This window comes from Prunus avium, chromosome 4 (genome assembly GCF_965620075.1).
Source record: "Prunus avium chromosome 4, drPruAviu1.hap1.1, whole genome shotgun sequence".
NCBI classification, from domain to species: domain Eukaryota; kingdom Viridiplantae; phylum Streptophyta; class Magnoliopsida; order Rosales; family Rosaceae; genus Prunus; species Prunus avium.
In genome coordinates, this window is record NC_142287.1 from 12,981,536 (window position 1) to 13,008,290 (window position 26,755).

Genomic DNA, 26,755 nt, shown 5'->3' on the forward strand with positions numbered 1-26,755 from the left:
TTCAAAGCTAGGGGAGAGGGAAATTTGGGAAGATTTGTTGAGGGAAGAGAGGGAGAGATGAGGATGAAAGGATGGGTAGCTTGAGAACATTTTCCAACAACTTGACGATTACTTGGTCGTGCTCTAGATGATTTGCTATAATAGGGCTTGGAATTGAAGGTTCCAGCAGTGAGTGAGGATGTTTGCTCGCTTTGGATGTGTTGTTCTGCTGGGTAGGAGATGCCCCCTTTTATAGGCGCTGAAAGCTCCTTCTTTCCAAGAAACCCTAGCTTGTTCTCCTCAATTTTGCAAAGTATTCTTCTCCATTTTCCCTTCACTTCCTCCGATTCAACCTTCTTTTGTGAAATTTCCTTAATCCAAACACACTAGGACAAGATTTTTTGGAGTTCCAAAGTCTTCCTGCAGCTAGCCTCTACAGCACCTTCCATCCTTGGTAACGCACTCTCCCCATTTCCTTTCTTATTTTCTGGCACGAGCTGGTAGAGGAAAGACATGGGTAAGAATGCTGGTCTAAAGGGTGTTTTACTTCCAATAGCCCACACACGTGAGTTTCCTTTGGTTTTTATGATGGCTTGTTTTGGATTTGGCCTTAGTAATGTGCTGGAGATTTTCTTGGGATATTTTTCAAGATGTTGGGCCATTTCCTAAGGTGATGGCCACTTTTTCTCTCTCATGCTTACCCATATGTTTGGGCTCAAGAAATGGGATTGAGTTTTGATGCTCCCAAGCAGCCCAAAACTTCCACTCCTTTGACCATTAATGGGCCTCATGAACATTCATAACCATCCATACCACAACCCGCTCAGCAAGCCCTAGGCATTCGCATGGCTTGGGACCACTTAAGCTTGTAGCGTGGCTTGGTGCCGAGCTAAAGGTTTTTTACTTGGCTTGCGTGTTATTTGGCATGCCTGTGCTCGAGCTTTGCCGTATTGCAATGGGCTATGGCAGGGCCAAATGGCACTCGACAAGATAATAAGTGCCGGTTCATAGAGCTAGTATATTTTACGGGCTTGTTAAGACCTTTCTGTGTGGCAGGTTGTGTATTTGCTCGGTGTGGCACGTTGACCATAACTTGTGCAAGCGTACATGACAAACTCTTGCGTACCCCAGTCAGGCTTCTTCCCCAGTTAAGTGTTGTACTGGGCAAGAAATATATTTGGGCCCAGCCTTGGATTTTTTGGGCCTCAACACTTTTCAACCAACAAATCAAATTTGAATCAACTAGGTTTGCAATTGAATTAACTTGGGTTGAATTAGTTTTCCATCTTTTTCACACACTCCTTGTGGGAACGACCTCGCACTTATACACACCTATTCTTCAGTCGATTCGTGCACTTGCGAATACTATAAATTTAAAACAACACATTCGGGTGGACAACAATGTTCATCGAATCGAAGCTGATGTCATATACATAGTGGTACTACTATGTCTAGTATGGAAGCATATCTAAGAATCATGTTATCCTGTCAAACATGTGATTCTTCTAATCATAGTTTATTTATCTTAGTGTGTGTTTGGAGCTTTGATAAGATCTCTTGTTTCCTGGCTTGAGCTATTGCCCCAATTCATCGTCATTGTATCTAGTCATATCAATGACGTATTATGGTTAAAACTATTTCAAATGGAATTGGTTTTTCTTATCCAAACATACATTCTTAGCTTCCAATTTAGCAACATAAACAACTTTTATGGAATCTTGCTAAAACAACATACTCATGCATTGTTTAGGAAATCGCTTTTAATGTCCTAGACGGAAAACTTTTAATCACTCATAACGGACCTTGCTTACAGTTGCATATATCAATACTTTACGCAACTGTTAGCTTAACTGTCAACTCATGGGACAAGTGTCATCTATGATGTCTCCACATCATCTAGCTTTGTCCTTTATCCTTTTAGGTATAATTGGGACATTCTTGACTACTAAATCCTTTGTCTGGCTAGTATTCACATGTGTTAGATACATTACACATGACCACCCAATATATGGGATTCAAGTAAACTTCGTTTCACTTTATTTTAAGTTTCACTTTTCAAGAAAACTACATTTTTCTTGAGAGTTTCATATGAATGTTAGGTCATATGATAACTTTGGAATTCCCATGTTTATCTTCATAAACTACTATCCCTCCATGTGAAAAACTCCCACTTTTAATTCAGAAGAAAATAATCATATAAACTGTTTTATATGAAAGACGAAGGTACATGAGTTAGGTGTGCTCAAGTATGCTTAGGCTATGCTCTATTGCAGTGGCTTGGGACTACGTCAGATAATGCCTGATGAAGCAGTGGGCTAAGTGAGCTCGGGCATGTGACATTGTTAAACTTTACAGGTTTGCATGTGAAATTGGCAAACTTGTGCCATGACCTCCCCATGTGCCAAATTGTAGTCTCACTTGGTATGGTACGAATATCAAAGCATGCATAGGCACTTCGTTGCTGTATTTGATGGGCCTCCATATACCCTGGCTAGGCTTCTTTTATAGCACGATAATGCACTAGGCCTAAATATATGCACAGACCTTCTGTGAGATATTTTGGGCCTCAACACTAGTAATACTAGTACCACTAGAATGCACTAAGTGGGAAGGAAACGAAGGCAATTGGTGGAAGATTGGGTAAAAGAATCTCAAGCAAGTGATACCGTGATATTAAAGCATGAGATTGATAGGTACATAACTAATCCCATTGAAAACGTGGTTCCCGACTTTGATATTTTGAAGTGGTGGAAATTGAACGGGGTTAAATATCCAGGTTTTGCACTTATTGCAAAAGATGTGCTTGTCATCCAACTGTAGCTTCGAAATCATGCTTTAGCACGAGTAGTTGAGTAGTCTATTACTTTTGTGCTTGATTGACTCCTAACATTGTGGAGGCCTTAATTTGTGCTCAAATTAGTTAAAGTCTGATGACATCTCTTCTTTACAGTATGAACAAACCAATCAAGAGATGAAATTTTATGAATCGATTAAGACATGTATTATTTTATGTTTTTAATGAAATATGTAGCTTGCATCCACACCAACTAATTCAATTTAATGATGTACGCATGATTTCTATTTTTATGTTTATATTTTTGTAGATCTTTAGAGGTGATCCGCACCAACCAATGTAGCTCCTACTACCTTCCAATGAAACTACATGTTCTTTCAGTATGGTTGTTGCTTTGAGGTATGTCTTAGAGGCTATATATGTGGGAGCGCTTTTCGTCCCACAAGAATATTCGATTGAAAGATCCCCCTTTCTTCTTCGCCCCCTCTTTCTCCCTGCAAAACAAATCGGATAAGAGGACAACACCCATGGGGTGTTGGCCAAGGCCCTCCGATGCCTAAGTTAGTTAAAGTGTTTTGTAAGAAAGAACTAGCTAAATAGGGTACGAAGATATATATGTAAGGTGTAAACCGAGTGGCCGGAGCCTTGTGAAAAAGGGAGAGAGAGTATGGCGGCTAGGATTTGTGAGGGATAATCTCTGTAGAGTTTCAATAGGAATTTAGACGTGCCTCAACCCTTGTGCATAGCCATCTATTTATAGGGGCCTCGGAGGCTAGGGTTTCAGAAGAATAATTTCGCAGATGGAAAGGAATTATTCTTCCCTGATTTGGTGAGATTGGCTTAATTAGGGATTTTATTTAAATCAAATCCCTAAATATGGTAGGAATCTAATCAATCCCAATTTAATTAGGTAACTCCCAATTAAATTGAGTAACTCCCAATTAGGTCGAATAATCCCCAAATGGAAGGAAATATTTGACCTAGGGTTTTGATTTAATTTGGTTCCCACAAATGCCACCCAACTTCTGCATGGCACGTGGTGGCATGTAGGAGATGTGAATCATCTGTTGGACTGTCCAGCTGTAACTGGGCTTCCTTCTTGGATTTGGGCTCCCAATTGGAGTGGGCTTTTGACTGTTCTTGGAGTTGGGTTCCTAGTAGGAATGGGCATGCGATTCCTTCTTGACCTAGGATGCCCAACCTGTATAAATGCATGGCTTTTCTTCACTCTTCTTCACATCACAAACTTAACTTCTCTACTTTCTAGCTTGAGAGAGATCTTGGAGAATTTGAACTGCTTGTCGAAGAGAGGAGTCGCGGTGCATCCCAAGGTAAGTCGAGTGCGTGTATCTCTTTTTCTTCATCTTTTCTTCTTTTTTGCTTCGAGGATCAACTAGGGGAAGCTGTTGTGTAGATACAGCTGCACCAAAATGGATTCAGTTGCATCCTCAACTTGTGATACTCGCAAGTGCACGAGCCGTTTGGTAGTATAGCATATGTAAGTGCGAGGTCGATCCCACGAGGATTGGTGATTGAATGATCCAATTCATTTTCCCTATACAAAACAGAAACAAAAACAAAGAACATGAAAGAAGGAAAAAAGAAAATAAGAAAGTAACTCAAGCAAATAAGTTCCCAAGTTCAATTAGATTAATGGATTGATTCTAGCTAAAGTATGGTTAAGCCATGGTGTGTGGTCATAACCTTGTGTTCCTAATTCCCTAATTTGATCATTTGTTGTCTAACCTAAAATTAAGCATTAGGAACCCATTAAGCATAGAAGAACAATTTAAACAACCAAGCATGTATCTAATCCCTGTTGTCGAATGTCCATACATACTCTTCCTATTCATAGTTCAATTCGAATTAAAGCATGGTGTCTACTCTTAATTCAAACCAAGATAGCTAACATGCAAGCCTAAATGGTGATCAATCATTCAAACTAGCATATTAACTTATAAGCATAATGAATAAGAACAAAAACCATAATTGAAACTTGGAAACTAATCAAACTTGAAACTAAAGAAAAGAATTTACATAATGAAAAGTAAAGTGGAACTAAGAAAAACTTAAGGAGAATTTCAGCACAAAGATCTCATTATAACAATTGAAAACTAGAAAGGAAAACTAAGAGAATTTGAGGGAGAGAAGGGAAGGGAGCTCTAGAGAAGTGTTTGAGAGCTCCCCCCCTTGGGGTGTGTTTACAAGCTTGGGAAACCTCACTATATATAGGCCTAAGGAAGCTGAAAATCTGAATTAAGTATGGCTAATGCATACAACACTTGTTTTATAAAATCTGAAATGGTTGATGCACTTCACTAATGCATACAACACTTCCATTATAAAATCTGAAATGGTTGATGCACTTCACTAATAAATCCCACCAGCAGCCCTAGCTCATCTTCATGTCACCATGACCAAGCTTCCAACCAGAAATAATAGCTCATCCTGAGGTCAGCATGACCAGAAACTTCAAGGGCTTACGAATTGGGCTTCCCTTAAGCAAATTAAGACTTTAAGCACTCAAACTTGAAGTTCAGAATGTCTTCTTTCCAGCCATATATCATTTGGGCCAATCCAAGGTCGGAGGAGGAAGTTAAGGCCAAAACAAATTGCTAACTCATTTTGCGCGCTGATAAAATCCATCCTGAGCATGGCTCTGTGTTTGCTAGGTAACAGACTCCACAATTATCCAATGGGGCTGAATTTCGGATATGTTATAGTATACACCCATTGGAACAACTTTCATGAAGAATGTGGCCTTATCCGAGCTATGTAGGTTGCTGAAACAAAGCTTGCAATATGACCTACGAAACTGGGCTGGCAGGGGACTGTAGCCAAAATTGAGTTTGTCTTTAAGCTCTTCATCCATTCATCCAAATTAGGCCATAACATGCATGGATTGCATCATTTACTATCCAAAGCCCTCATTATTACCTAAAGCTCAATGAACTGAAAGATAAACACAAAAAGGATTAAAAGCACAAGTTTAACTCAAAAACATAACCAAATCATAAGCTAGAAGGGTACAAAATGATATACAATTATGAACCGATCAAATACCCCCAAACCTAGATTTTGCTAGTCCTCGAGCAAAACAACACAAAACAAAGTTAAAAACAAAACAAGAAGTTAACTAGACCACTTTCGTAGGTAACTCGATTGCATTGAGCGAATGCAACAAGCCTTTAAACCTCTAGGCATCCCTAGTAGGAGGAGTTGTGTCTCCTGAGGGTTTAACAGATACGATACCCACAAACGTTTTTCTAACTCTACAAAACAAAATGGTTAGAAAACTTATTAGATTTGTTAGTCCTTAAGCAAAACCAAAAACAAAAACAAACATAAATACATTAACAAAAACAAAAAAAATAAAACAAAAAGAAAAACAATTAAAAAAATAAAAAGAACTCAAAACAATCTTTCCGAACATTTTCTGAAGAGAAATGACTCATGCACATGACTTAAACGTTTAAAAGCTCAATTTTAGACATTATTTACAAGGCGGCAAAGTTCAAAACATAACATGTTCAAAGTGTTGTAGTGTGATAGCCAAATGCAACAAATTCCCCAATCTTAGTTTCCACACAATTTCAAAAATCATACCAAGCACAAATGCAACTTCAAATCTCACCAAAGTTGTCCTCTCACAAATGAATCACTCAGAAGAGGGCTACAATGCAACACTCAGTTATAGACATGGGATTAGAGTTAAATCATAAGGTACTTAACTCAAAAATAGGAAGATGAAGAACTTGCATTAATATGATCTCAAGAAGGAGGCCAAACACTTAAAAGTAGAAAAATAAATGCAATTCAACCACATGACATTTAAGATCAATTTAGGTCTTTAGCATAGGTTGTAATGGGGCCAAGGGTGTAAGGTGAGTAAGAAATGAAGGGTATGGATAAAACAAAGTCCAAGAAACTCAAAATATAAGAGCATGAAACAATTGTTTACAAGACTTCGAATCATCACGATTAGATTTTTTCTTTTAAACGATCAAAACTCCTTATACCTTCATTTACAATTATTCATACTCCTTTCCTTGAATTGAACAAACACCAATTTATTTAGAAGGCCCAAAAAATGAAACCCAAAAATGAAATTTCATTCAACCACCACTTAATCACAATTTTTCTCTTTTCTTTTCTTTTCTTTCACCAATTGAGTGAATTTTTTTTTTTCTTTATGTAATATCCCTTCCCAAACTTAGCATGAAAAACACATCCGAATTAGAGCTCATGAGTTCCTTAGAAAGGTAAATTCTTGTTTTTCGGGCTAAGGCGAGGAAATATAATTGGTAAAATGAAAGAAAATGTTTACATGTAGGCTCAAAATGGTTAACAATGGAAAATCATGCTTAAGCATGCATAAGGTTAGCTTGAAAGGCACAAACGATCCAAAGAGGGCCTTAATATCACTTCTTAAATGTCATGAAATCAAATTGCATAAGAATGAATGACGTTTAAGTGTTTAACCAAATCAATGAATAATGAGATCAAACAACAACTTTGATGACAAGAAAATAAGAGTATGTATATAACACTCATGAATTGAAGTACAAGGCTCAAAAGCTCACTTTATATGGTTATATAAGTCTAATTTATGCTTGATACAATTCTTTGGGTCATGCAAATCCTTTAATTGGAAAATTATGAAACAAATGGCAAGTGCAAAGAAGGTTTCGAACATATCATGCTAGAACGATGCCAAATTAATTAATTAATGAATTATTTTATTTTATTTATGTTACAAGAAGAATTTACAAGGAACAAAAAAAATAAATAAAAAAATAAATAAAATTCAATTTTCATTTAAGTCATGCAAACATTTATCACAATCTCATCAAATGTGTTCGGAAAGTGACTCAAAACAAAACAAGACTCAAAATATAGAAAAAGAAAAAAAACAAGCAAGAAATATATATATTTTTTTTTTAATAAGAGAAACTTAATTTACTTGGTAAACTCCAATACCCCCAAACCTAGATATGAACATTGTCCTCAATGTTTAAAAATTAGGAACAAGCAATGTCATAACAAGAAATGAAAGGTACTAAAGTAAATATAAAATCACAAAACACACAAGAATTGAAATAAAATAATTACAAACAAAAAATAAAAATAAAAAAAATAAAAAAACGAAACAGTAAAACACTCGAAACAGAAAACAAACAGTCTTACACAAACCAAAACCCAAACGATTGAAAGCCCAACCCAAAAGAAGTTAACACACTTTGAAACCTAACAACGGTGAAAACCCGAAGCCCACAATGAAGTCCGAAGCCCACATGTTATTATTAATTTATTTATTTTTATTTATTTATTTTAATTTAATGAAACGTGAATTGGGAGTGCGAAGGCGGGTATTTACGAAACAGAAAAAGTGTGGTCCTTGATGCCTTGGTTCCTGGGAAGTCACGGGGAAAATAGGTGAGGGACGTGTCGGCGTGCAGAGGCCGCTTTCACATCCCCCAAGCTAGAATTATTAGACTCGTAGGAAGGCGCGACGACTTTTTCACTTGAAGGTGGTGAAAGGTGAAAATGCAATTAAGGGGGTTGGGAAACGGGTGCGGCGACATATAGAGATAAGCGGTAAGGGTCGCACAGAACTCAGAACCGCAATGGCTAGGGTTAGCAAAAACTAAGTCTATAAAAGGTAAAAAAACACAAACTCAGAAACACACAAAAGAGAAAAGAAAGAAAGAAGATAAGAAGTGAGAAATCAAATGGCCTCTAACTACCCATTTTCGTTGGATCTCAACCTAGCTCCACCGACTCAGACACGAGGCCAAGCAGCGGCACCAGTATGGATGCCTTACTTTGCTTCCGCACGGGGGCCTGTGACAGTAACTGACTCAATACTCCTGGACAACGATGTTGCCATTGGAGTGGCTAGAAATTTAGTGACTCCTAAAGATATACGTGTTCTGGGGACAAGGGATGACAACCGGGTCGTGAGCGATGCCCTGGCACTGAGCGTGCAGAGTACGGCAACAGTCGCAAGTTTGGGTCATCGCCTACTTGCGAAGTCCCATGAGGTAGAGGTGCTAAAGGGTCAGTTGGCGGCGGAGCGAAGTATGGTTGAAGAGTGTCAGACTGCTATAAAAAGCTTGAAAAGGGAGAGGTCAAGGATAGTGGAGGTGAATCGACACCAGCTAGAAGTATTGCGGGACGAGAATAAAAACCTATCAAAAATGGTAGAGTTGTACTCTCGCGACATGCGAAAACAGTTGGAGGACCTAGACCGACCGGGTAAACGCAAGCAAGCAGATCGCGAGAGTAGTTACGCTCAAGCTAAGATTGCTATCTTTGGGAGCTCAAGTGGTGAGCCCCAAGAAGCTGTGCGTGAAGCCCCGGAAGAGGACAGCCAGAGGGCCAAACTCAAAGCTCCAATGGTCGAGACACCAAGCACCGAGAAGAAATGATTTCCTACTGCATTATTGTTGTTTTTATTTTATTTTGTTGTTTTTGTATTTTCGTTATTTTGTTTCGGAAATAAAAGAGTAAATTTGCAGAAGGAAAAAGAAAACGGAAAAGAAAGCACACTTTCCAAACTTAAATCAAACGAAGACGACAAACGGAAATGGAAGCACAGTTCCCTAACTAAAATAAAATAAAGATGATAGCCGAAAGGGAAAGGCAAAAACACAAAGCTATAGAAAATGAAAGTAACGGGCAAAACAATAAAACACCAGAAAACACGGAAAAAAGAAAAGTAAAGTGAAAGTAAAGGTGCTCCCCCTTGAAGCGATTAGGTCGAGCATGCCCGGGAAATCCGAAATGGTGTTGGCACCTTCATTAGCATATGTCTATTTAAAGCACGCCTCTACAAGCGGATGATACCCAGCATTTCTTCCTGCAAACTCAAGGAAAAACATCAAAAAATCCAGAAACAAAAAAATGGCATCCTCATGCACTCACCTTGATGATCTCGACCTTGAGCTGTCCCTTGCACCTCCGAATGCCCAGATAAGGGCTCCTCCAAACCTTGTCTTCCCAAACTCCACATATCATCACGGCACAGCCTCAAACTTTGCTGAGGCAATACCGAACTTTTCTGAGGCAATGCCGAACAGAGCAGTGCTGCTGGGAGGCATGATCGGCAGCAAGCTCACACCGACAGATCATCTGCATGTGGCACAGAGGTCTGACAAAGCAGCGGTGGAGGAGTCCCACAATTTAACTGTGCTCCACGCGGTCTCCGCTACCAATTTGGGCATGCGATTACTGGCGAGGACAAGGGAGTGTGCCGCGATGAGCGAGGAAATAGCTTCCTTGAAGGCTATGGTGGCGGACTTGCAGAAGCGGCTCTACTGTGCCAATCAGCACGTGGAAGCACTGCAGAGGAAAAATGAGGACCATGTCGAGCTGCTGCAGATTCTGCAGGTAAGAGAAAATAGAGGCAAGCCATGATGATGATGAAGATGAAGAAGAAGAAGAAGAAGAAGAAGTTTTTTGTTTTTTGTTTTTTTTTTTTGTTTTTTTGTTTTTTGTTTGTTTTTGTTTTTGTTTTAATGCAGCGTTTGAAACAAAAATGTGTTTTAACACTCAGAAATAAACTAACTAACCATACCACGTAAATAAATAAATAAACTAACTTAACAAAACAAAAACAAAGACTATACAGAAAAGAAAACAAAGAAAATAAATAAATAAATAAAACTTAATTTAAAAACACACGAATATACAAGCAACTCACGGATGACCAGTTAAGGGCCTCAGAAAACACAGCCAGGGGATCCGGGAAGGTTGGAGGGGTCACAATGGTCCCGCTTAAAACCCAAACTTCTTAGACACCGAAGGTGTCGCCTAAAGAACTCCTAGACACTGTATTAACGGAAGTGCTCACTGGGGTTACCATAAGTCGGCTCATATGAAAAATCTTTTTTTTTTTTTTTTATATATATTTTTTTAAAATTTTTAAGATAAGAAATAAAAACAAATTAAGATAAAATGAAACAACAAACCATAAACAAAAATGAACTAAGTAGTGTAAACAAATTCAAACAAACAACATAAAATGTTGTACTAAAAGAAACAAACCAAGAAACCAAGAAACCAAAGAAAAAAAAAAAAAAAACAAAAAAAAAAAAAAAAAAAACAAACAGCACTTTCTATCACCCGTTTATCACCATTTGGACAGATTCGTTTCTATGTCTTTCAGCTTCGACCTCTGTTCAGTTTTTAGGCTATAACTTTCCAACCGTAAGTCCAAATTTTACGTTCTTTATATGGTTGGATTCAGCATAGAAAAACAAAGAACTCAACGGGGACCAAAAGGTAAAAAAAATGACGGAAATAAACATAATTCAAAGAAGAGAAAGGATTGAAATGCTCCCCCTTGAAGCGATTAGGTCGAGCATGGATGCACTTGGAGGTCGCGACTTCTCCCATTGCTCCACACTTCCCATTCTTATGATTGAGGTTGCCATCTCTCTCCATTTATTATTGAGCTATAATAAATTGCTAAAACAAACATAGAAAACTTGAAATGGAATTAAAAGGATTAGGAAATAAAAACTAAAATGAAAAGGAAAATCAACACACATCCAATTCCATGCTTCAAAGCAACAAGCACCAATGGGTTGTGTAAGCTGGGACTTAAACCCAGTTCTCTTGCTTGTTGGGCAATTGTCCTTTTCTGTTGGACTACAAACACAACTGGTCCATTAACGTTATTAACTTTAAAACTTGAAATTGTCTAGAAAAACATGAAAATGAAAAATAAAAATAAAACAAGTAGGGAAAAGAAATAGAACCAAACTATGTTGCCAATCCCCGGCAACGGCGCCAAAAACTTGTTGTGTAGATACAGCTGCACCAAAATGGATTCAGTTGCATCCTCAACTTGTGATACTCGCAAGTGCACGAGCCGTTTGGTAGTATAGCATATGTAAGTGCGAGGTCGATCCCACGAGGATTGGTGATTGAATGATCCAATTCATTTTCCCTATACAAAACAGAAACAAAAACAAAGAACATGAAAGAAGGAAAAAAGAAAATAAGAAAGTAACTCAAGCAAATAAGTTCCCAAGTTCAATTAGATTAATGGATTGATTCTAGCTAAAGTATGGTTAAGCCATGGTGTGTGGTCATAACCTTGTGTTCCTAATTCCCTAATTTGATCATTTGTTGTCTAACCTAAAATTAAGCATTAGGAACCCATTAAGCATAGAAGAACAATTTAAACAACCAAGCATGTATCTAATCCCTGTTGTCGAATGTCCATACATACTCTTCCTATTCATAGTTCAATTCGAATTAAAGCATGGTGTCTACTCTTAATTCAAACCAAGATAGCTAACATGCAAGCCTAAATGGTGATCAATCATTCAAACTAGCATATTAACTTATAAGCATAATGAATAAGAACAAAAACCATAATTGAAACTTGGAAACTAATCAAACTTGAAACTAAAGAAAAGAATTTACATAATGAAAAGTAAAGTGGAACTAAGAAAAACTTAAGGAGAATTTCAGCACAAAGATCTCATTATAACAATTGAAAACTAGAAAGGAAAACTAAGAGAATTTGAGGGAGAGAAGGGAAGGGAGCTCTAGAGAAGTGTTTGAGAGCTCCCCCCCTTGGGGTGTGTTTACAAGCTTGGGAAACCTCACTATATATAGGCCTAAGGAAGCTGAAAATCTGAATTAAGTATGGCTAATGCATACAACACTTGTTTTATAAAATCTGAAATGGTTGATGCACTTCACTAATGCATACAACACTTCCATTATAAAATCTGAAATGGTTGATGCACTTCACTAATAAATCCCACCAGCAGCCCTAGCTCATCTTCATGTCACCATGACCAAGCTTCCAACCAGAAATAATAGCTCATCCTGAGGTCAGCATGACCAGAAACTTCAAGGGCTTACGAATTGGGCTTCCCTTAAGCAAATTAAGACTTTAAGCACTCAAACTTGAAGTTCAGAATGTCTTCTTTCCAGCCATATATCATTTGGGCCAATCCAAGGTCGGAGGAGGAAGTTAAGGCCAAAACAAATTGCTAACTCATTTTGCGCGCTGATAAAATCCATCCTGAGCATGGCTCTGTGTTTGCTAGGTAACAGACTCCACAATTATCCAATGGGGCTGAATTTCGGATATGTTATAGTATACACCCATTGGAACAACTTTCATGAAGAATGTGGCCTTATCCGAGCTATGTAGGTTGCTGAAACAAAGCTTGCAATATGACCTACGAAACTGGGCTGGCAGGGGACTGTAGCCAAAATTGAGTTTGTCTTTAAGCTCTTCATCCATTCATCCAAATTAGGCCATAACATGCATGGATTGCATCATTTACTATCCAAAGCCCTCATTATTACCTAAAGCTCAATGAACTGAAAGATAAACACAAAAAGGATTAAAAGCACAAGTTTAACTCAAAAACATAACCAAATCATAAGCTAGAAGGGTACAAAATGATATACAATTATGAACCGATCAGAAGCCCAGCTAGTTGTCGTCGTGACAGGCGACGGTTGGTAGTGGGCGGCAGCCATGGTAGAGCAGGTGCATGCAGGTGGACCAGCTACTGCATATCGTCGCAGGTCTGGGCTGAAGCATGCTTGGCCTCATGCGTTGCGAGCCTCGTCAGCTGGGTAAGTATTGGGAGGAAGTTGGTGGTCAGCCCCCTGCCCAGGATGTTGAGAGATGGAAGTAGAATGGTCCAGACTATGATGATTTGCCCAAAGGAAGGCTGATGTCAAGTCTTCAGGAAATAGAGTTGCGACTTCGCGTGCGAATGATGTGTCTCCGTTGAGGAATAAGCCAAAGCTCCCTTCTACTGAGAAGACTTAAGTAGGAGCTGTTCCCTCGTCATCTTCTAGGGTTAAACATCTCGTTGGTGCAGATAACATGAAGGTTGGTGGTATGCGCAGTGATCAGAATGTTCTACTCAAGCCTCTTGCTGACAAGCTTGGAAACCGTGATCTGCTCCGTGAAGTGGTCCGCTTGCGAACTAGTTCACCTACCTAGAAGCAAAGAGATGTTGGTATTATTCTTCGAAGTTCGAGTCGTCTGCACCAGTTAAGGGATGGAGTTGATTCCCGTTGTTGAGTCATGAGTAGTCGAGCATATAGTTGATTCAGCATCGTCAACTCCTTTGGAGGTGAGGATGGCGGCGGCTGAGAAGATGAGAGAGTCATCTATCCAGGTGAAGGGTTCTTCTACAACCTCAGTAGCTAATCCCGAGGTGGACAAGTCCATTCTTGAAGGGGATGCAGACGTGTCTGATCCACTGAAGACGAACCTTCAGTCAAGCCCGTCTGCTTGCTTCAAGCTGGTTGGTCATATCCATAAGGTTGGTGATCTTGACACAGTCTCAAGTCTCTCCTTGGAAAAACAAAGGGAAGTAACATTTCATCTACTTCAAAGAGGAGTAGTTTTTGCTGTTAAAACTATCTGAATCTCGTCTACTGTTGCCCCCTCTTCTGATGCTGACTTGGTTAGTCGAAAAGATGCCTACTTCCATCTTAAGCATAAGAATGCTGACGTCTTCTTTAGTTATGACAAACTTTTGGCTAGATTTGGCGCCTATAAAGAGCTGAAGAGTAGGCAGCTGAATGCAGCAGATGAGGTAGTGACAGACGTCGCGAATTGGGCAGGTGGAGCTACTGAGAACGTGGTTGATCAAGCGGATGCCGAAGAGACTGTAGATCAGGGATCTCCTGTTAGCGTCTCGGAGTAGATGAAGACTCTTTTATTTCTTTCCAGCTTTTGCAGTCTGCTTTTCTTGTTTAGAATAATTGGTCTTGTTTGGACATCTTCTTTTTGTTGAACTTGGTCGGTTGGTCAGCTTGCTATGGAAATTTTAGTTATTTTTTCAACTTCACTTCGCATATTGACTTGGGAACTGCTCGAAAAACCAACCAGTATCTTTATTGTGTGTCTCCATTAGGAAATTTATAAGTGTCAGGGTCCCTCTTGAGGGACTCCTGGCATATTCTGCATATGTCCAGAGACATGTCGATGAGAGTGGCCTGTTTGACCTACGTCCGGAGATGTGTCAATGAGTGTGGCCCGTTTGGCCTACATCCAGAGACGTGTCGATGAGTATGGCCCATTTGGCATACGTCCTGAGACGTGTCGATGAGAGTGACTTGTTTGGCCTACGTTCGGAGACGTGTCGATGAGTGTGGCCTGTTTGCCCTACGTCCTGAGACGTGTCGATGAGAGTGGCCCGTTTGGCCTACGTCTAAAGACGTGTCGATTGCATTTTTGAACACTCCATTAGAAAGAAAAGCTTGAACTTGTATTGATGTCTGTGTGGCTACATTGCTTTATTGAACAGAAGAGATGAGTTGCAGGGGTAACATCAAAAGTAACTTATCTTCAATGGAGGTGAGGGAGGCTTGGTCGCCTGCTTGATCTTTCTCTACTACTCCCCAGTGGTCAGCTCGGGCTCTTAGAGTCAATTAGGATCGTGCTGATCTGTATGACTTTTTTCGTGGAGGCTCGTTGGCAGATGCGTCACGATCCTTGATTTGCTGGATAGCCCCCCTTGCAATGAATTCTGTGCAATGCCTGTCTCCGACTAGTTCTTCGAGGTGCTTTTTCCAGGTAAAGCAGTCCTTTGTGTAATGATCGTGCCCTTCATGGAATTCGTAGTATCTACTGGTATCCTTCTTGGCTAGGTTTCCCTTCAAAGGCGTTGGTTTCTTCAACCAAGGCATGTTCTTTACTTGGGCCAGGATCTGGTGTATCGGGATAGTGAACTTGGTATAGCTCTAGGCTACTGAAGCACCTCCTTGAGGCTGTAATCCGCGCTTGCCTCCATCCTTATCATTTATCCTGCCATTCCTTTGGCTTGCCTGCTTAACCGGTTGATCGGCTTGCTTGGCAGCCTTCTTTGCGGCGATCTGGTCATCGTCCCAAAGTGCGTAGCGCTCTGCTGTCATGAAGACTTCTACCAGTGTTTGGCATGGAGAGATGGTCAGCTCACAATACAACTCACACTCAGTTGGCAAGCCTCTCTTGAAGGCCGATGACGCGATTCAATCGTCACATCCAATAATGTTTGCCCTTTCTGCTTTGAACCTCTTGAACAGGTGGTCAGGGTTCTTCTTGATCGTCCAGTAAGAAGTGTATTCTTTGGTGAAGGCGTAAGCTAGCTCCTTGAAGCTGCTGATCGATTTGGATGGCAGGGTGTGAAACCAGTCTTAGGCTGTTCCTAGCAAGGTCATTGCAAACACCTTGCACATCAAGGTGTCGTTCGCCTTGTAGAGGATCATGACAGTTTTGAAGTGCTTTAGATGGCTATCGGGATCGGAATCCCCTTTGAAATGCGTGAATGAAGGCGTTGAGAATCTCTTTGGGGGAGCAATCTGCTCGATTTCGACAGTGAAAGGTGTAGAGTTTACTTGGTCCACCTCTCTGCGTAGAGCATCTTCGAAATTTCCGCCAATCTTTAAGTTACGAAGTCGGTCGTTTACGAGCTTCTCGACGTCTTCCGCGCGCATGGCTTGCCGATCACATTGGCGACCCTTGTGATTCAGGCGGGGATGGTTGACTTCCTCGTCGACTTGAAGAGGTTGACCTCCTTGGTTTCCCTGCCCATGAGGTAGATTGGTGGATTAAGCTTGCGAAGATTCCTTCGCGAGTTGATTCTTAAGCGGGTTAGTGAGCATCAATCATTGCGTTCGTCAGAGTACGACTTGCAGATGTCTGCGTCTCATCAGCACGATCTTGTTCTCTCCCTTGCCCGTTCATGCCTGTCCGACTAGCCTGGGATCTCTCAAGATGCTCGCCAGTATGCTCGCGGATCCCTCTTTCCTTGCCACGGGCTCCAAGGTCAGGGCCTTGATTCAAGTTGATCTGCTTGAGTAGTTGGCCAATTAGATTGTTTTGGTCGCCAACCCTCTGCGTGAGTTGATCAACCAGTGAGTTGAGGCCTGTTGCGTAGATACAGCTGCACCAAAATGGATTAAGCTGCATCCTCAACTTGTGATACTCGCAAGTGCACGAGCCGTTAGGTAGTATAGCATATGTAAGTGCGAGGTCGATCCCACGAGGATTGGTGATTGAATGATCCAATTCATTTCCCTACACAAAACATAAATGAAAACAAAATGAAATAAATAAAACAAGGAAGAAAGAAATAACTAACTCAAGCAGATAAGTTCCCAAGTTCAATGTAGATTAACGGATTGATTCTAGCTAATGTATGATTAAGCCATGGTGTTTGGTCATAACCTTGTGTTCCTAATTCCCTAATTTGATCATTTGTTGTCTAACCTAAAATTAAGCATTAGGAACCCATTAAGCATAGAAGAACAATTTAAACAACCAAGCATGTATCTAATCCCTGTTGTCGAATGTCCATACATACTCTTCCTATTCATAGTTCAATTCGAATTAAAGCATGGTGTATACTCTTAATTCAAACCAAGATAGCTAACATGCAAGCCTAAATGGTGATCAATCATTCAAACAAGCATATTAACTTATAAGCATAATGAATAAGAACAAAAACCATAATTGAAACTTGGAAACTAATCAAACTTGAAACTAAAGAAAAGAATTTACATAACAATGAAAATTAAGTAGAACTTGGAAAAACTTAAGGAGAATTTCAGCACAAAAGATTTCATTACTACAATTGAAAACTAGAAAGAGAAACTAAGAGAATTTGAGGGAGAGAAGGGAAGGGAGCTCTAGAGAAGTGTTTGAGAGCTCCCCCCCTTGGGGTGTGTTTACAAGCTTAGAGAACCTCCCTATTTATAGGCCTAAGGAAGTGAAAAATCTGAATTCAATATGGCTAATGCATACAACACTTGTTTTATAAAATCTGAAATGGTTGATGCACTTGTATTAGAAAATTTGAATTGGTTGATGCACTTCACCAATAAATCCCACCAGCAGCCCTAGCTCATCTTCATGTCACCATGACCAAGCTTCCAACCAGCTCAATAGCTCATGCCTAGCTCACCATGACCAAGCTTCCAACCATAAACAATAGCTCATCCTGAGGTCAGCATGACCAGCAACTTCAAGGGCTTACGAATTGGGCTTCCCTTAAGCAAATTAAGACTTTAAGCACTCAAACTTGAAGTTCAGAATGTCTTCTTTCCAGCCATATATCATTTGGGCCAATCCAAGGTCGGAGGAGGAAGTTAAGGCCAAAACAAATTGCTAACTCATTTTGCGCGCTGATAAAATCCATCCTGAGCATGGCTCTGTGTTAGCTAGGTAACAGACTCCATATTTATCCAATGGGGCTGAATTTTGGATATGTTATAGTACACACCCATTGGAACAACTTTCATGAAGAATGTGGCCTCATTCGAGCTATGTAGGTTGTTGAGACAAAGCTTGCAATATGACCTACGGAACTGGACTGGCAGGGGGCTGTAGCCAAAATGAGTTTGTCTTTAAGCTCTTCATCCATTCATCCAAATTAGGCCTTAACATGCTTGAATTGCATGAATTATGTTCTCTTGCTTTATTTGCCTACAAAACACACAAAGGGAGGCAAATAACTTAGAAATCTAAGAAACTAAGCAAAAGAAGTAAGTAAATAGGGCATGTATATGTATGAAATTATGAGCTTAACAAGGCCTGCTTGACTGTGTTGGTCGGGAAGAGAGGTGTGGATCGGGCCCAATGACATATGGGATAGGGCTCCATTAGACGCGTACACAGGTGCATATGTCAAGTGTGGTGGCAGAGGAGGGAGCGAGTGGATTTGCTCCAAGATGGCGTCGTCGCTTGGTCCTTGCGTTTGCAAGGTGGAGAAGGCCATGGGGCCATGGCTTGGTGCGGCCACAAGTGGTGCGGCAATTTCAGCTGCTATTTGGTGGTTGACGGGGGTGATTTGCGGCTGTAGGGAGCTGTCCCGACGGTTTAGTGGCTGTTTGGTTGCTACAACAGTTGTTTGGAGAGGTTGTGAGGCCTCCGGAGGTGGTTGGATGACATGGGCAGCCACCGAGGGCTGTTGGAACTCGCTAGGGATCTGCTGGGAAGCGTTGGCAGCCATGGGAGGTTGCTGCAAAAAGCTGGCAGCAGCTGTACCTCGCGGTTGCAGCGAGGTTTCGGCCGTTCCGGAGTGCACCGTCACGGTGGTTTTGCTCCTAAGGCATTTGCTTCCAACCATGGTTGTTTGAAAGGCTTTAGTGGATTGGAAAATGGATTTGGAGCACGCTTTGCGTATTATTTCGCGCTCTCAATGAAAGCACCAATTTGTGGGAGCACTTTTCGTCCCACAAGAATATTCGATTGAAAGATCCCCCTTTCTTCTTCGCCCCCTCTTTCTCCCTGCAAAACAAATCGAATAAGAGGACAACACCCGAGGGTGTTGGCCAAAGGCCCCCCGATGCCTAAGTTAGTTAAAGTGTTTTGTAAGAAAACACTAGCTAAATAGGGTACAGAGATATATATGCAAGGTGTAAACCGGGTGTCCAGAGCCGTGAGTGGTGACCGGAGCCTTTTGAAAAAGGGAGAGAAAGTATGGCGGCTAGGGTTTGTGAGAATCTCTACAGAGTTTCAGTAGGAATTTAGACGTATCTCAACCCTTGTGCATAGCCATCTATTTATAGGAGCCTCGGAGGGTAGGGTTTCAGAAGAATAATTCCGCAGATGGAAAGGAATTATTCTTCCCTGATTTGGTGAGATTGGCTTAATTAGGGATTTGATTTATCAAATCCCTAATTACGGTAGGAATCAAATCAATCCCAATTTAATTAGGTAACTCCCAATTTGATTGGGTAACTCCCAATTAAATTGAGTAACTCCCAATTAAATTGAGTAACTCCCAATTATGTCAAATAATCCCCTAATGGAAAGAAATATTTGACCTAGGGTTTTGATTTAATTTGGTTCCCACAATATATATGTTGCTATGTTGAAGATATATGTTTATGTATGTTGTTTTTTTCCTTTATATATATAATCTATCCAATGTATTATAATATGAAAACTTGAGAGTTGTTATAAAATAAAATAATCAGAGTATGGGAATTACCACTTAATATTGGGAGTGAATTGTATTTGCTCTGTGGTGTTTACACTGATAGAATTTTCTCTCAAATAAAACTCACAGACACTCAGAGTTCTCACTCTCTCTTCTTTCCTCTCTCTTTCTCTTTCTTCTCTTCTCTTCTCCGTTAGTGTATTTTGCAACTGAAGAGGAAGCCTATTTATAGGCAATTACAATGGCCTCCCGTGAATAAAAGAAGAGACTTAATTATGTTTCTACCCAATCATCACTATTCACCTTTTGACTATGTGGGCTTCACCCATTCTGCTTTACAACAAGAGTATGTTTCTTGTTTCATTTTATTGTCAACAAGTATACACATGAATATGATTGTTTTTTAAGTATGGTTGCTTTGAATTCCAGTGTGCACATGAAGCGGAATGAAGCATTTTTCCAAGCTTTGCAAAGTGAGAGTGGGGGATCCTGTGATGTTTATGTTGAATGTATTATTTTTCTGAAATTTGGTTATTATGTATTTGATTCATTGTTGGGTCGTAACTTAAAAACTAGAGATTTGAGTTTGTTTGTTTGAATTTGGGCCTAGGCTTGTTAGACAATGAAGGCTAAAAAATAAAAATAAAACAAGAATTAAATGATTAGATATTTTAAGGCCTATCCAAAATCACTCCCAAACGAGCCATTAATCAAGAATCGAACCAAACTAGATAGGATGAATAGTGCCAATTTTAGTTCCCGTTTTAAGTGAGAATAGAGTCGATTCGGACCAGAGTCGATTCGGACCGAACCCACCCCTGCTGTGCTGCACAAAGCCCACCCTCCTGTAGCCTCGAAGACCCACAGCCCCCTGAGTCTCTTCCCCATCTTCACCACAGTCAATTGATAAAGGGTATTTTTTGGGTGTTTTTATTAACTTATTATGTACCTTTGGATCAAAATTGTTTAAATCTAACGGTTCAAAAAGTGACTGTACCCATACAGCCAAATGATTCGATTGCGCCGCCAACTCCTCCCCTCTCTCTCTCTCTCTCTCTCTCTCTCATTCTCTGCGTCTATACTCTTCTCCCTCCCAAACATTCTGCGTATTCTTCTCTCTCTCCCTCTCCCGCTCTCCTCTGCGTCTCTTCTCTGTACCACAGAATTTTCGTTCGTATTATAGCAAAAAGAAAGACCTGAGGTCGCTAGGGTTTCTTCAAAGTCTCTTCGACTAAAACCTCTTTCTGTTACCCCCAAACCCTTTGAATTTGGCAGCCATGGCGAGCACCAAAGTTCAGAGGATTATGACCCAACCCATTGTACGTTTCTTTCTCCATCGTCCTCATCTCTGTTTTGTTTAACATTTTTGCCCCCTTTTTTTAAAATGATTCACTGACAAATTTCCTTCTTTTTTCTTTCGGGGTTTTTGCTGCAGAACTTGATTTTCAGGTTCCTTCAAAGTGTAAGTCATCCTTGTCACTCTATTTGATTGATTTTGTCATCTGGGTTTGTTTCGGAAAGCTCGCATCCCGGGTGGTTTTCTTGTTGGGGTTTGAAATTTTATTTTATTTTTTGGAATTTTTTTTTATACAGAAAGCTCGCATTCAGATTTGGCTCTTTGAGCAAAAGGACCTCAGGATTGAAGGCCGAATTATTGTAAGTTTGTTTTGTTTTTTATTTTCAAACTAAATTGTTATTAGGCTCCACTAGGGTTTTAGTGTTATTTTGTTCGTGTTGCTAGATGCTTGCATAAATTGAGTTCTTTGTCTCTGTTTCTTCTTCGTATTGATAATAATTTATCTTCTCTAATTGATCTGCCCATATTGGGAATCAAATGTATTTTTTCCCCATATGATTAAGCTTAAAAGTCAGTGTTAACTGTCATAAAATTAGTGGTCAATTTAAGTATTCTATTGTTGGTTGGATTTTACCTGTAAACCTGAGGATTTTTGGGAAGAGTCAAACTCAAAACCTAACAATTTACTTTTGGTACAAACTCAAGCGCGCTTGTAAAAGTATAAAGTAATAAATAGAGAGCTCACTACTTATCACTTTCATTCTCTACATGTAAGAAGACAAAAAGTTTTTTTCTAAAACAGGGAGGAGGATAGGGAGTCTCTGGAGCTTTATTTTTTGCTATACACTCACCACTCTAGCTAAAGAGCTCAAATAAGATATGAACGTTCTACTATATATTATTTGTTGTAGAGATTACACAGTTTTGGATAACATGTAGTTTTAGGCTTTTAGCTTTTGTTCTGTTGAATAAGATTTGGGGTTCTTATTGATTTTATAGACATAACTGGAGGTGCATTGTGGAATGACTTAATCATGCATTTAAAATAACTTGGGTAAACATCTATATATGTAGAATTAGTACTGCATTATTTTGTAGGTCTTAAGAATATTGCAGGGTTTTTCTTGGAGGAATTTGTATTTTGTGTAATGAGGGTGCGGAAGTATGACCATCTGCTATGAATGATTATCGTATTTGAGATGAAAACTAGTTTGCCAAATAAAGTAGAAGATATGCAAAAGAAAAATGTGGAAGCTTCTGATCTGGGAGATTATTAGTTTTCGAACAGTTAGTATCGGTCAGTTGGTAAAACATGCTTCCCTTGCTGAGACATGCTTCTACGCTGTTCTGGTAAAGACTTTGGCAGGACTATGCATAATAAGAGTATGGAGTGCTTTTTTGAAAGGGACTTTTGTTGAAACATCAAAGATTTAGTTCCAATTTTGTAACTATGTCCAGGTTCAAATTATAGTCTACAAACCGGCTGGGTCTAAATCATAAGAGCCTTTAGTACAGGGAGTACAGGGAATACATTTCAAAGCCTTGATTTCGTATTGGGTTTTCGAACTTTTCCTTCTTCCCTATTGCCATTCTCTAGAATCTCTACTAACACTTCATTTTAAACCACATTTTTTTTACAAGTGGTTGCACGTAATACATAAGATTGAACTTGGATTATGCCCTTTAGAATTTCAATTGCTCCAAATAGACAAAACTAATCATACATGCCTTCAGCATGTGGGTCTAAATGTTATGAATGTGCTAGAAGTTCACCTTTATGTGGCTTGATGAAGATGTTAGTCATTGATGAAGATGGGGAAATAGGAAGAAAAGTGGAAAAAGTAAGAAACAATGTAAACAGCAGGATATCCTGGAAGTTTGAATTTTACATTTATATATTGTGTGACTTGTTCTCTCAATGTACTTACAAACACAATTTTACCTTTCCTTTTGTGGTGCCTTGTATGTGATGGCTTGAACCTTACTATTCCTAATTTTCTAACTGGTTGAGGATATTTTGCTCTGCTTGATTATCTCCATATTTCACATTTGAGCTAGTTGCATATTTTATAGTCTTCCATTTCTTCAACAAACGTTTGTCATAAATGAGAAGCTGACATAGCAATGATGTAATTTGCATTATCATATATGCGTACTTTCTCCGTCTCTTTCTCTATCTCAATATATTCCCATTATTTAAGTCAGCATATATTATATGTAGATATATCTGACCAGTGTATTAAATTCTTTGGTGGTCATCTGTGTTTTTAGGGTTTTGATGAGTATATGAATTTGGTTCTGGATGAGGCTGAAGAAGTTAGCATCAAGAAAAATACCAGAAAGTCATTGGGTGAGTCTCCTCCCCTTTCGCTCTTTTGCTAACCTATGCTTGTGCAATCTCTAAATGTTTTCTGTTTTGTTTTAATTTTTTCAGGACGCATTCTTCTGAAAGGAGATAACATAACTCTGATGATGAACACGTAAGTCAATTGAAACTCTGTGTGTGTGTGTGTGTGTGTCTCTCTCTCTCTCTCTCTCTCTAACAATATCTTTTCCAAATTCCAGGGGGAAATGACGACCAATCTAGCAAATGCAGATACTTTGGCTACAGTGTATCTTTAATGTGACGGAGGTTGAGCTATTTAGATTTACTGCTTTTCTATAGTTGGATGTCATTTATGAGTAGCAAGATATGTATTGACAATCTTAATTTTAAGTGGATATACGTTCACTGGTATTACTGACACTCTATCTTGTTTTGTGATGCAGAATTCTTTGTACTTTGTGTTTGCATTTGATCGCCCTTGCCCTTGTTAGGCTTTCTGCACAAAATCTTGTATGTTAATGGTAATTCAGTTCAACCATGATTAGATAGATTGCCAACCATTTTTAATTTGGAAACAAATTGTTCGTCATCCCTGTTTGGCCTAATTACAGTTCTTTTTGTTAGAAAAAAAGAAAAGAAAATCAAAGGTGCCTTTCGAATGAATCAATGTTTTTGTTCTCAATTTTGTTGTTTTCTTTGTGTTTTATGAATTTTTAGGTTGAGATAATTTTATTTCGCTGTAAAATAATATTCTTCCTCTTGTTTTCCAACTCCTAATTTTGGGTCTCTAATCCCAGATTTTATTGGCTCAGTAGTAAGACAAATCATAGCAACAAACAACTAAAAGGAATTATGGGTCAAAATAAGAGCATAACGATCAAAGATTTCAAAGATATCAATACCATTTCGTAATTCTACCTTTACCCAGATACTACCAAGCTAGCAACAAATATAACTAACATTACCGAAAAAACTCACACATCACCCATATTTAGACAACAATAGGTTAATGGGTATTTTCAGTAACTTCCATAGGCTTCTGACCCAATTTCTGGAAAAGATTTTATTTATGTCATGTTTACTAATTTGCAATCGAAATCAAAATAAGGAGTTCAAAAATTCAAATTTAAGCCCGAGCAGAACAACCAATAGACAAAAGTGAGTTGTTTCTTCAGATCGGTCCAAAATCCCTTTCAACAATCATGAAAAAAACTCAAGAATCTGATGCTTTGCTCCTAAAGAATTTAATATTGTATGAACTTTAGTTAACCAATGTGATTAACAGCTAGCAAGAAACCATATTGTTTTAGTGACTTAAAAATATGGAATAAAAGTTGGGGGGATGCCAAACTCTGGCTTTCATTAGTAAAGTAAAATTTCAGATAGCTTAAAGCTAGACAGCTTGCATGCAATGTTGCCTAAAAAGGAAACCTGACTTTCTGATCAACGCACACCATCTAAAGCTGTGATGATTAGCTGAGGCCTTCCAAGAAGAATCCTTTTTTTCTTTCTTTTTTTGGAACAAGGAAACCATTCTTTTTTTTTTTAAAGCTGTGATGATTAAGCTGAGGCCTTCCCGGAAGAATCCTTTTTTTCTTTCTTTTTCTGGAACAAGGAAACCCTTCTTTTAAAAATTAAAAAAAAAACTCTACAAGTACCTACCCATGCATGAACCAAAGCTATTTTCTGAAGAAAAAGACAAACTTTTTGACTATTACAATTTAAAAGATCTTTGTGTAAATTTCAATTCAAGGTCCATGGCACTACTTGAGAAAAATAACAGTGCCAATATTGTCTTCAAGTCTGTTTTGGTCAATAGAGAAAGCAGAGGACCATAGGAAATATGCTCCTTTTTTTTTCTTCTTCTCTGGTCTTATTTGTGATCTCAACCACCCATTACTTCCTTGGCTTTCTGAATCCTCCAAGGTTCTCCACCCTACTATAAATACACAACAGCTCCCTTATTGCCACTAAAAACCAAAGAGAGTAACCTTCGAACTTTCTTCATCTCAAAATCTCTTTAAGCCTCCGTTTAATATCTTTGTGTCGGAAAAGAGTTATGGGAGGCAACAACAGGCAGAAAACATCCTCCTCCTTCTCATTCTTCAGCTTGTTCAAGTCGAGGAGGCCTCGCAGGGGAGATGACATGTTTGCCATACCCGCCCTTCTGGTGGAGGATTCATATAAGAGCGTAGGAAGGGTGTTGCATAGTGTGGAGGACAGCATTCGGGGGGTAGCTGAGCCCGGCATTGATGACAAAGCTGCTGCTTTCATTCGCAGAAAACACGAGAACATTGAGTCAGATATCTGATGTCAAACATTAACTGTAAACCCAGCTGGAAATGCCTAAGATTTGTTAGTGTATTATAGTGTTATTTTATTCAAACAAGTTGTATCTAGTTTGTGAATCACTATAATAAATGTATATATAAAGTATTTGTTTCTGTCCATTAAAGCTCTCATAAGTACAGATTATGCCTACCATTGTCGGACTTACACTACCATTATGCTCTCATAAGTAAAATCACCAAATCTTCCCCATTTCTGCAATCAATATCGTGGTTTTAAGAAATTCAGGTTGCCTTGCCTTTTGATATGCAATCTGCAACTTGGTTTTTTAGGTCGTTAAATAAACTAAGGTTAATAGTTAAATTGTTTGGAGGTGCAAGTATTTTATAATTTTTAAAGAGCATATAGAGTCCTTTAGATTTGTGACCCTCAACATTCCCTTCACATAATATTCTCTCAGGTAGTTTCAGAACAATTGTACAACAAAGTTTGATGTCCCCTTGAGCTCTTTTTGCACAAAGGAGGCCTACCTTTGGCTTGAAAAACAATTTGATACAATGGCCGTATACAAGATATTTTTCTAAATAGGGAGAGGAAGGACGAGAACTGAACTCTAGCTTCTTAATTCAAGCAATTATTTGTTCAGTTTCTTTTGTAACAAGATTCTGGTTGAAAGCCAAGTAAAGTGCCTGCAAATTTGGAATCTAACACAGTTCCACGAATTTCTTTGGCGCAAATTATTGTACATAGTACATGCCTTTGTTCTCAAGAATTCTATAAGCATTTTACTTTATATAGTTGTTTAAAAAGCCTAGTGAAACATGCAAATGTAGCTAGGCATGTAGTGTTTCTCCATAGACAGTAAGTAGAGCTAGCAGAAATAAAAGCAATGGTAGAGAACAATATACCAGACCAACCCTCCAAATTAGTAGGAGACACTTACAATTAACATCAATTTGAACCAGAAACAAAGCATGTTATGTATGTTGTGTATGTGTTTCATATAATAAATCTTTAGCCAACAACTGGCGCAACTTGTTTCAAAGCAATTCCAACGGCTAACCACTAATTTGAATAGCTGAATACTGTCATCTTGGTTAATATTTATGCTTCAAATGCTCAACCTAAGCCTCGATCATTTGCTGTTT

General features: G+C 39.1%; 1 protein-coding gene across 3 annotated transcripts; it reads left to right on the top strand.

Annotated features, from left to right (window-relative positions):
* Positions 1–20,702: 20,702 nt before the first annotated feature.
* LOC110770051 (uncharacterized) lies at positions 20,703–23,866 on the top strand. 3 transcript variants are annotated; one of them, XR_015835157.1, is made up of 7 exons: positions 20,706–21,014; positions 21,131–21,157; positions 21,289–21,351; positions 23,264–23,342; positions 23,427–23,472; positions 23,558–23,624; positions 23,762–23,866. XR_015835157.1 is itself a non-coding variant. In XM_021974133.2 (6 exons), the coding sequence occupies exons 1-6, from the start codon at positions 20,973–20,975 to the stop codon at positions 23,565–23,567; spliced, it is 267 nt and encodes an 88-aa protein (XP_021829825.1). In that variant the 5' UTR covers positions 20,707–20,972; the 3' UTR covers positions 23,568–23,741. The 3 variants fall into 3 exon arrangements, 2 of the variants coding, with proteins under 2 accessions (XP_088107848.1, XP_021829825.1); XM_021974133.2 differs by lacking the exon at positions 23,762–23,866 and having other exon boundaries at positions 20,707–21,014; positions 23,558–23,741; XM_088251722.1 differs by lacking the exons at positions 23,558–23,624; positions 23,762–23,866 and having other exon boundaries at positions 20,703–21,014; positions 23,427–23,476.
* Positions 23,867–26,755: the final 2,889 nt, after the last annotated feature.